Raw genomic sequence first — 11668 nt, 5'->3', positions numbered from 1 at the left:
ACGAGGAAGTAACCGGAACCGCAGCCCGAGCTCCGCCAGGCCTCCGCGGCGGGAGCAGAACGCGTTACTGCCTGACGTGTCCCTTCCCGTGGCCCGTCGCCGCCGCGCCGCTTTCCGTAGCGGAGGCGGAAGTGTTTTCCTCCGGGCGCGTCGCAAGGAGCTCGTGAAGATGTTTGGGGCCTGGCGGGCGCCGCCGCTGGCCCGGGCCGGGGTGCGGGTCGGGCTGCGGGCCCGAGCGGCGGTCTCCTGGGGCTGGGCGCGCTCGGCCGCCTCGGAGGCCAACAGCTGGCAGCCCGTGGCGGAGATCCCGCAGGACTCCCAGTACCGGGACACGGTGCTGCTGCCGCGCAGCCGCTTCCCCGCGCAGCTGCCGGGGCGGCTGCAGCCCGAGACCGAACTAGAGACGCAGCAGGTAGCGGCCGGGACCGGGGCCGGCTCCCCCGCGGGGTGCGTGATCCGAGCGGGGCGCGGGGCTCCCGGCCCCGGCCCCGGCCCCGGCCCCGGGAAGGAGAGCGGGGGGCGGGCGGCGGTTTGTTTACGGGCCCGCCTGGTGCAGCGGTTCCCTTCCTGTGTAGGTCTAGGCCTCCCCGAGTGCCGTGCCTGGCCCGGCCGGCTGAAATTAGAGCTGTCGGGGAAGGGTGAAGAGCTCGGTATCTTTAGTTAGGTAGTTATTTATAGTTTGGATACTCTCAGGTTTGTTGGTGGCTTCGTTTGGAGGCAGAGTAGCGATCCTCCCGATGATGGAGAGCCAGGGTGATGACCTCAGGCTTAGTAGCATGCCTGTCTCAGGCTTTCTAGTATTTTTAAACTGCTGACATCTTCTGTGGCAGAGTTAGAAAAGTTAACTCTCCGTGTGTGTTTGTTTCTTTTTATTATATGTCTTACCATCTAGCCAAAATCCAGGCTTTTTGCAAGTGCAAAGAGCTGTGATGATTTAGGTGTTTTCTTGTTGTCTCTACAGAAATGTGGGTTTTTGGAACTGTATTCATGGCAAAGGCAAAGGAAAGCAAAGCAGGAATTTTGTCTTCATGACGGACCACCTTATGCCAATGGAGACCCTCATGTTGGCCATGCATTAAATAAAGTAAATATTCATTTATACTGTACTGTTTTTAAGTGGTAAATACTTCACATAATGTGCTGTCTGTTCTCCATTCCCGTTTAAATGAATAATGCTTTAAAGTGTTTGTTATTTTGGTAGACAGAGCTTTTAAAAAGCACGTGATGCGGTTACGTAGATACCATATGATGCCACGGTGACATAGATACTATACCATTACATAAATACCGTATTGGGGTATGTGGTACTGATATACTGAGTGCTCGTTTATGAGGCTGAATGTTTCAGTAAAAAAGAACACTCTTTAAAGAGAAAGTCCAGCCTTTATTTCTAAGCAATATTAAATGCACAGTTTATTCATGAATGGAATGTATCATACTTACACGTGTGGGTGAGTGCGTATTTCTGTATGTCTGCATGTAATAATGTTATTGTAATGCGTGATTGAGCTGTGCTTTGCTATTTTTTCCTTTGGGTATTTTGTTAGTTTGTTATATTGCATTTATTTTATTTTACCTGGGTATCTTTAGTGCGACCACAATGACTAAATGTTGACGGTTTTTGAAAATGTAAATTTCAGCTTCAAAATAATACTCCTAACTATGTTTGCATACGTTTAAAGGTAGTCCTGAGAGTGACAGCATTACATATGCTGCAAAGTGGGAAAGACTAAAATGTGACCCACAGCATCTTAAGGTAGTAGTGCTAAAGCTTAGACTTCTGAAAATGACAGCTTTTGGTAGATGATCACTTACATCAAAAAGCAATAATGTGCACTAAGCCAACACTGTAGATCCAGCTCAGTGTTTTACAAATGAGAGCAAGTGGGATTTGTTTGCTTCAAGTTTGGCAAGTTTATGAACTGTGTTTTCCAGTTACACTGAACGTGAATTCCTTTGATCAGAGATCTTTTGAGGTTCGACCAAAATACAAAATGATGAGCAAGAAAAAATCGTAAATGGATGGTCTTAAATGTAAATGCATCATGCAGCCTTTTATATTTGTTTAATAGGAGGATCTTAATTAATAATGTTGCTATTCCACATGGGGGAGCTAGAGTGATAGCTGACCCTTGTGTCTTTTCAGATTTTGAAAGACATCACTAATCGTTTCTACATGATGAGAGGTTATAAAGTACATTATGTGCCAGGATGGGATTGTCATGGATTGCCAATTGAGTTGAAGGCATTGTCAGAAGTTAAAGAAGCTGAAAATCTCTCACCGATGGAAATCAGACAGAAAGGTAAACTACTGTTTGCAATATCTTTATAGAAAAAGGTGGCTGAAGTATTTTTACATCCTACTCAGCACATTTTGAATGTAATACTTTATAAATAACTTTTGTACTTGTTGAGTGCTTTTCTGTTAGATATTGGTAACATTTTCTAGGATCACTGTACGTATGTGCCAAGCATGTTGAGTACAATGTAATCTTGTGAGGTGGGACAATTGAACACAGGCTTAATTTGTTGCTGTAGTGAACATGCATAGTATTGACCAGGGGCTTAAAAAATCAAAAGGACCGAGGAATTGTATTTCTGCTGTGCATAACTGTGTAATGGCATGAAAGCAACATGCTTTGGGGTTTTCGGGACTGAATTTACTGAGGAGCTAAAAAGAAGCTCCTAATAAACTGGGGGTCCCTGCTTGAGGAGGGAGTTGGACCAGGTGACCTCCAGAGGTCCCCCCTGACCTCAACCATTCTGTGATAAAAACTGGGCTTCATCAGGACAGTATCAGTATCACAATTAGGGACATATTTATTGACCATTTTTTAACAATACTGCAAAATTATAGGGGTGATCCTTTCAGAGAAAGTTAGTCTACATTATATCAAAACTTTTGAAAAAATGATTTCAAATACTATATGTATCAAAAGACAACATTCATCTGTGAAACTGTTTGTAATGAGCATTTTAAACTGCTTTAGCTTGAAATTGCAACAATGAAATGGGCTGACTTTATTTTCAGGCGCATGTTGTTTTGAAAAGCTTGGATCAGCATCAGCAAAGGTGGTTGATTTTCACTCTTATTTTATGTTATTTGAGAATGCATTTTGAGAAATTTGTCTTCATAACTAAATATAGTTATTTTTTCCCTCTTTCTTAAAAAGGAAGGTTGTGTTCTAGAGACACTTGTGCTTTATGTCCTCATATTAGTCAAAAAGCGTCACTCCTGGATCTTTTTGCTCTTTGCAGTTATTTTGTGTAACTACTTCTCTGAAATATTTGTTTTTTGAGCCATAATAATCTGCTTAATGACTGTCAGTAATTAGTGCACGGTTTCAATATGTTCAGCTCGGGCTTTTCTAAAAAAAGTCAATAGCATATTTTAAATGGTATTATATTGATCGTAGTGGCGTAAACCGTGTGTTTAATGCAGCTATTCCCTTCAGCCAGAGAATTCGCAGAAAGAGCAATTGAGAAACAGAAATCTGCCTTCATTCGTTGGGGTGTAATGGCAGATTGGGCTAACTACTACCGTACATTTGATCCAAAGTACGAAGCGAACCAGCTGAGAGTCTTCTACAAAATGTATGATAAGGTATGTGGAACTTCTGTTAAAGTGTGTTTTGTTTTGTCATGAATTTTAATTCTCTTAACTTTCTTTCTTCCCTCCTTTTCCTCTGTAGGGTTTCATTTATCAGGACTATAAACCTGTGTTCTGGTCTCCTTCAGCAAAGTAAGAATCAACTTACTATTCTGTCTGCAAGATTTTAGCAAGGATATCAATAGCTTTTCATGTTCAAGTGTGTTAACTTATGTCTGGTATGTACCCAGAACAGCCTTGGCTGAAGCAGAGCTTGAATACAATGAGCAGCACGTCAGTCGTTCTGTGTACATGAAATTTCCCCTGTTAAAGGCACCACCTAAGCTGACTTCTGTGATAGGTATGACTTCTGTATAGATTTTAAGACAGATAGCTTTTATTTTTGTTATAATTGTAAGTAAAGTACTTCTAATTTACTTCTGTAGATGGATCATCCCCTGCTAGTGTGCTAGTCTGGACCACGCAACCTTGGACTGTGCCAGCCAATCAAGCGGTTTGTTACATGCCAGATGCAGCGTATGTGTCTTTGACTTGGTTCAGTGATCCGTGTCAGCTGTTACCAATATTTGTCAGCATAGCTAAAACATTCTGGACTACCATAACATTTTATTTAAGGCATCTTTTTTTGGTGGCTTTTTTGTTTAGTTTTTTTTTTTTTTAAAGTCACATAATTGACTTGTTCTGTCTCTTTAATATATTAATTTCTATTTTCATTTTGATTTTTTAAAAGCAATTTCTTCTTCCTGGTGTTACATTACCTTGAAAGTTTTTTGCGATTTAAGAGTGAGTTGGACATGTAGATCTTAAAACGTATTTTGCTGTCTTTTAGAGGTGGAGTGTTTAAACAATTTGTAGCTTTATGGTGTTTGTAATTCTTTTGTATCACAAATGTATGCTTGCATTGTAGATATTCAATTGTGAAATGTACAACTACTGGTGAGCACTTCATTCTAGCTGCAGATAGAGTTGAATCTACAGCTGCTGTTTTGGACACGCAGTTTGAGGTTATGTCAACGTGTAAAGGTAGGTTTTAATATTGTTAATCCTAAATTGCTGAGAAATCTGCTTATAGGTGTCTGAAAACTGCTTCAGTTTTGATGTGTTATTAAGTTTGTTTATAATTTGAGAACATGCTTCACTAAAATAATACAAAGAAGAGTAGTAGTCTGTCAGATTTTGTATTGATGTATTGTAGCTCAAGTTTTCATCTATAAATTTCAAAGTACTTTTTAAAATCTGTATTCCCACTTGAAGAACTTAAACATAGAGTGAGTCTGCTCATTATTAAAATCTTAGTTACACAGAATGCAATTTGTCTGTCTTTCTCATCCATTGCTGATGAGAACAACGGGCTAATTACAAGTCTGCTTGCTAGCTGCCTGATTGCCTAATTCTACGAACACTATTGAAATTACCTAATGTAGCAGCATCAGTGACACTGTCAGCTGTAGTTGTCGTGTTATGGTACTTTTCAAGTTTTTCATTGTTAAGAGGTGTCTTAAACCTTCACCATAACTGGGAAGAGTATTGAGGTGTTGTAGGTGACTGTTGTCTGTACAAACTAAAGCGGTTAGGTTTGCATCCTAACTGCATCATGGTATTTCTTAATAGACAGACTTCTGATTTGGTGTCATGAATTGGGATTTAATGTGTCATTTGTAAACTTTTATTAATTTGCCTTTATTGGTGATTCAGTGCTGGAAATACGCTTATCTAAAGAAGGTGAGAATGATGGTTTCTATGACTTTTTCTTTTCAAGTTGTTTTAGTGTCTTTCCATGCCTTCATTTTCAGAGGGGAAAAAAATTATCCGTTTCTCTGCTTAATAATCATGTTTTTACCTAATGATAAAATTACCTGTAGTTGTTCTTCTCACAGGTTCCACCTTCTTGAATCACGTGATTTGCAGATAACATACAACAGTGGAGTTGGACCTTCTTGAAAATAAATTTAATATTAGAACCTGTTCTTTTTATCTTCCCATACATTCAGTAATTAGTTATATTTGTTACCTTTCTGATTTGTATACCTAACTGTCTGACAGCAGTTCCTAAGCATGTTCCTTCTAGGAAGAAAGTCTTTAAAGAAGGCCATTTTGTCGTATGAAGCATTCCTCAAGCTCTGTGATTCTAGACTTTGAGCAAGGCTTTACTGCAAAGATTTTTTTAGTGTTTTTTTAAACCTTAAATTGCCACTAGCTTCACTTGTGTCGTACTCGCTTTATTTGTATGTAATTTAGAGAATTTAAATTAATTGTTAATGATAATATTAGTGCTTACTGGCAAAACTAGGAGTAGATCCCAAATTCAAGGGTTTTAGCCTTATGGAGATCTGTTTCCCGAACACTGAGATAGTTGTCCCTAATGAATGGGAATATGTGGAATGTCTCTAGCTGGAATGTCACTACTAACAGAATACCATTGTCTAAGGTAGAAGAAAGGCTTTTTCTTCACAGGACAAAAAACTGTGTGCAAGATTAACAATACAGAGAATTTGAAAGCATTTGGGCAGGTACCCACAAACAAAATAAAGAAGTAATGCATCTGAATAGTATCCTGTGCATACACTTGCTGATCAATTTCTGCTTGCTGATAAAAGAAGCTGAATGCATGAATTGTTTCTCTGTTTTCTCTTCTGTTTTTTTTTTCACCCTCAGGTGTAGATTTGGCAGATGGTTCTTGTGCTCATCCCACAATTCCTGGCAGAGTCTCTCCTCTGTTACCTGCAAATCATGTGACAATGGCAAAAGGAACAGGATTAGTTCATACAGCCCCAGCTCATGGTATGGAAGACTACAGTGTAGCTTCCCACCATCAGCTACCCACGGTACTACTTTGAGATGTTACTCTTGATTTCCTGCAACTGTTTGATCACATACCACTAAAGTGATTGTTGTAATTTATGCATAAAACTTGAAAATGTTTTGAAGCATTCAGGTAAGTGTGAGCGTCACTAATGGCCTGCAGGAATGCAGGACTAACCTTAAAAAAGTGTGTATCAAAATAAAAGGATTAAGTTTTTCATACATCTGCTAATTAAAGCTTACAGGGAAATGGTAGAATAGAATCAGATTTCTCTTTTTTTCTCTTTATTTTTGTTTTTTAAAGGATAACACAGACAACAATTCTTAGATATTGGCTCTCAGTATTAAGAATTGGCTTTTAAAGCTGTATCTTACAGACAAGTAAATCACCAGTTATTAGGTATTATTATTACTATTCATTTTCAGCAAAGCTTGTTTTAAATACCTGCGTGAATACAATTCAGTTGTGCATGATCAGTTTGTATTTGATGGAAATGAAGATGCAGGGTATTCTTTTTCTCTTTTACCTTTTGTGATGGTTTAGCCCGAATCACCACATGGTTTCTCGCTCAAGGTGACTCTTGAGATGTTCTGAAACTTGATTATACTCGTATTTCTGGTCGCTTTTTTTGAGAGTAGGGTTTTTCTTGGGAATTGGTTTGTTTGGTTTTGGTTTTCACTGTTAATTTGGAAAGTCATTGAAGTACTAACCAATGAGTTGATACAATACACTTGTGGTATACCTGCAAACGTAATGGTACTCATTTCTTCTGATAAATAAAATTCACTTGCCTGGTAAATTACTAAATTTGGAGTTCACTAAATCAGAAGTGTATTTAAATATAACATACTTTGTTATTCATCAGAAAAGTAATTACTCAGCAGAGTACTTAACTCACTTTTGGATAGCAAAAATGTAGTTAATTGCCACATGGTATTTTATTGACATGATTAACATATTTGTTTTAAGGATTGCCTTGTGGATGAAGGTGGTTTTTTTACTGAAGCTGCAGGTCCTGAACTTCAAAACAAGAATGTCCTTGAAGATGGGAATGAAGCTGGTGAGTATTTGATGTTTAGCCATTTGTTACTTTATCAGTTACATTTCTGCAGGTATATTTTGAGGATTCATACAAACTGAACACATTTTCAATATGGATGAGGTACATGCCCTTCTTATTATGAGTTGATCATGGAAAGGAATGAATTGAGGTTAAATTAGCAGTGTGTTCAAATCAGATTTTAATCTTGCCTCATTTTTTTCTCTCAGTCATTCAGATGCTTCAAGCAGCTGGGACTTTGTTAAAAGAGGAGAAATATGTGCACAGTTACCCATATGACTGGAGGACTAAAAAACCAATGATTATTCGTGCCAGCAAACAGTGGTTTGTAAACACAGCAAGTGTGAAAGCTTCAGCACAGGTATGTAATTTTGCTTTTGTGTGGGACATTTAAAGATAGCTGATGCCATTTGGAATCAGCGAAGCAATCTTGCTGTAGCTCACTCCAGAGTATATTCTTCTCTAAGATTTACAAACACTAGTTGAAAAGTGTTAGTTATTTGTGGAAGTGATTCATTTTGTTGTTTTTCTGTCAATATTGATATAGTCCAGGATAAATACATTGACTGACATATTTTTTCATTGCATTTACAGAAGATGTGTAAGTTTCTTAGAGCTACTGATTTTTTTCCTACAAAATATGTTTTAAAATGTTTCAAGGAATTAAATTGGAAGAGACAATTCTATCACTATTAAAATTGTCTTTGTTGTTGTGGTAGCCTTGCATGGCCAGGCATCTTTGTTCGCTCCCCTATTAATTTTGCCACAGTTCTATTTTAAATAACTTTAAAACTTTCAACTTTTTTAAAATGCAGGGCTCTTTGAATTTATGTTCCTTCCACACAGAAAACTCAGACCAGCACCTTAGGCTACCTTGGGTAACAGTGATTTCATTCTAATTAAAGCATGAAGTGTTTATTCCATGTTCATCTTTATCTAGAATGAAGGAGAATATGATGGTTGTTCAGCAGGGTTGGGAGTGAGTGGTAGCCCGCGCTCTCTCATACAGGCAGTATGTAGCAAGATGTGGTTTCAAAGCAGACAACACCACAAGACACAATGAGCTATTAATCTTCAGGTAGAGACGCTGATGCCGTTTCTAACTCACTTTAGGGTGCATCTGCTAGAGAATCAGAGCTAGCAAAAAAGCATTAGTTCCTCTGTGGGGACATATACAGTATATGCAGTGTTCTACATATGGTATTGAAGAGCAACATGCACTGAAGTAAACAAAGTAAATGTGACAGCTGCCCAAGAACATGCTGTTCAATACTGGGAGTGGAAGTGTAGACTTCTACCTTTTTTTTACTGGTAGATGAAGCAGTGTTTGTCTGACTGCTGAAGCATGTCCAACAATTCACTTGTGTGCTTTATAGGAAGCGCTGAAAAAAGTCAAAGTTATTCCTACATCTGCAGTGAACAGAATGCTTGAAATGCTGGACAGAAGGACGTTTTGGTGTATATCACGGCAAAGATGTTGGGGTGTTCCGATTCCTGTTTTTTATCAGAAGAACACAGGAGAATGCTTGATAAACAGGTATTTGTCTAGCTTCATATATTGAAAAATGAATGAATGAGCCCTGTCTGTTGTGCTGTAGTTACACAATATGATAAAACTTCTAACTATTTAAGTATAAATACATGCTTTCACTTGAAATTGTTTATACACAGAAGTAATTCAGCTGTAAATTGAAACAATCACCTTCATTGCTGAAGGTGGCTTATGTGTAAGTAATAGGAATCAGTTTGCTTAGATACTTAAGTTACCTGAAAAATCCACTTGATGGTAGTTGCTGCTTTCATCCCTCATCTTCAAGTTAAGTGAGCTGGCAGTAATCACTGGTCTTTACATGTAAGCAAGGAGTAAAATGCCAGTTGTAGTTAGAATAGATTGCAGCTGTAACTGTAGCACTGTAAATTGAATAATACAGGTATTTTGTCAAAATAGCTTTTTTTTTTTTTTTTGCAATTGAGTAAGTGACAATGAGATATCCGAAGTGGAATAACCAAATCGGTTGCAGAATAAATAACTGCACTTTGTTTCAAAATAAAACTAGAGTGATTTTGAAGAACCAGCATTAATAAATGTAAGTAAGTGACCTTGAACTGTATGATTTGATATGTCTAAAGCTTCAGATGCTAGCCTTATTCTGCCATCTTTTGGTTGAGGTAATAGAATCCAGATATTGCAAACACTCCACTTCAGAAATTCCAGATGATGTAATGGGGAGGAAATCTAAGCTGTGCTTTAAAACAAGAAACCTCAACCAGATATTATCCCTTTCTGTCTTTTAAGGAGTAATAATGTTCTGCTTTTACCCCTTTGGGGAACAGAGGTTTTCAATTGTGAGTATCCTCTAAGAGGTGATTTCCTAAAAATAGTACTGTGGAGTTCCACATTCATTGTTTATTTCCGTAATTGTTTTCTGTCTTCAGATATGCTAATGTAACTCCATTTTATACATCTTAACCTTACAACCATTTGTGCAAATTCATTATGGGTAGTAAGATTGCGTAGCTGGAGATGAACTTAAGTAGTCTTGCAGAACTTTTCTTATTCTGGTGTGGCATAAATATACTGCAGAATGTCCAGCATGTTTCCTAGAAGCTAGACTGAGCACTTAAGTGTAGTAGTAGGTGAGGCTTAGGGTGTGGAGAGCAGGGAATGGACTTTAAGCTAAGTCCTTAGCTTCACCTAGTGTGACTGGGTGTGTAGGTGCACAGATATGTACTTTGACTCTGTCACAGTAGGCAGTAACTGTCCGAAAAGACCACAATAACCGTAGTAGTTTATAGTGCCTGAATAATGCTGACACACATCAGGAAATAAAGGGATGGAGGCTCTGTGGCATGTAAAATAGTTTTACTTGCAAAAACTGTTGCCATATTAAAAAGTAAGTATGTGTTCACATGAAAAAATAAGTTTCTGAGGAATACTTACGGTAGTCTGTCTGTGGAGTAGCTTTGAGTTTGCTACTTGTGCTTGTTTAAAATTATTAAATATGTAGTTTAGCGTCAAAATAATGAAAAATAGTTTGGCAGTTGGCAGTCAAATGTGAAGGGCACCATGAAGCAATAGCTCCTTCAGAACATAGAGGACCTGACCCAGCTGATACAGAAAGCGTTTGAAAGGAGAGATGCATGGGAATTACTTTAGGTTGAAGTAAAATTACCTTGAAAGCCCGTGACCTGTATTAAAAAGCATCTCTCTTGTAAGTGCTTGGGCTGTGTGACATTATTGCTGAAGTTGTGTGATATGTGGCAATCAGGGCATTTTGATGTGATAAACTCTGCAATGGTTTAAGAACTCAATCTTTATGTGTAGGTATTGGCCTGGCAGTCACACATGTCGGCGAATGAACAAAGGGACAGTATGGCATGTTTGGTTAGAATTGATCTGCGGGGAAAAGAAAGACATTTAGGAAAAAAAGAGACATAAGCGATATGCTTGAAAAGTAGATTTATTTCATTTGACTGACAGCTTCTGATGCGCATTTTTAAGAAGTACTCATTACTTGTAATGTTTTACAGTAGAGGTGAAATTTTCAAAGACGACTGTAAAACACACGTTAAATATTTAGTGTTAGCTGTAGCAGACTTCTGTAAGTGGAGTAGGAAAAGTGCACAGAATATTGGCCTATAGAAATGACAGGCAAATTTAGAAAGCAGTCTGTCAATTCATAGGTCATTTTCCTGGACACCAGTTCTTATTGAAATAAACAAGTAAGTTTAAATACTTTGCTGCATTTGCATTATCATTTTGAAATCATATCGCAATAGGTTGCTGACATATTTCTAACACTTGAGAAGTTCTATATTCAGATTGTCTGAATAATTAATATCATTAAAACAACAGTAAATAACTTACATTTCAAAACAAAAGCTGTTTTTTTTTTTATCTTGAGTGCTGGATAAACGTGCTTCCAGTATTAGCTGCTCTGGGGTTTTTGAGTGGCTATCAAAAGTAACAGCATCTCCACTGGAAGTCAGTGTAGTCCACATGGAGTTGCTGTTACATATGAGAGCACTGATGGTCAGTCTTGAGTGATCCTATCTATGCATCACCTGTAAAAAGATTTAAAAAAAAAAAAAAACCTTAAAATAAACAGCTGTTTCCCTCTGTAAGTCAGAGTTTGCCCTGAATTTGTCATGTGAAAGCTGCAGAAAGCTTCTCTTTCACAATGCAACTGCTTAC

General features: G+C 38.2%; 1 protein-coding gene across 1 annotated transcript in view; it reads left to right on the top strand.

Moving 5' to 3' along the window:
- Nucleotides 1-25: 25 nt before the first annotated feature.
- Nucleotides 26-11668, top strand: part of IARS2 (isoleucyl-tRNA synthetase 2, mitochondrial) — a 29327-nt gene continuing 17684 nt past the window's right edge. The window contains exons 1-12 of the mRNA XM_086743442.1: nt 26-412; nt 962-1084; nt 2147-2303; nt 3456-3604; nt 3693-3742; nt 3841-3950; nt 4036-4126; nt 4518-4633; nt 6266-6435; nt 7383-7473; nt 7683-7834; nt 8850-9010. Of these exons, the coding sequence (XP_086599568.1) occupies nt 170-412; nt 962-1084; nt 2147-2303; nt 3456-3604; nt 3693-3742; nt 3841-3950; nt 4036-4126; nt 4518-4633; nt 6266-6435; nt 7383-7473; nt 7683-7834; nt 8850-9010 (1613 nt within the window). The 5' untranslated portion in view covers nt 26-169. The remainder of the gene's footprint in view (nt 413-961; nt 1085-2146; nt 2304-3455; nt 3605-3692; nt 3743-3840; nt 3951-4035; nt 4127-4517; nt 4634-6265; nt 6436-7382; nt 7474-7682; nt 7835-8849; nt 9011-11668) is intronic.

Source organism: Chlamydotis macqueenii, chromosome 3, assembly GCF_036417535.1.
Source record: "Chlamydotis macqueenii isolate bChlMac1 chromosome 3, bChlMac1.mat, whole genome shotgun sequence".
Classification (NCBI taxonomy): domain Eukaryota; kingdom Metazoa; phylum Chordata; class Aves; order Otidiformes; family Otididae; genus Chlamydotis; species Chlamydotis macqueenii.
The sequence above is the reverse complement of the archived record's forward strand: the minus strand, read 5'-3'. Positions and strand labels throughout refer to the sequence as shown.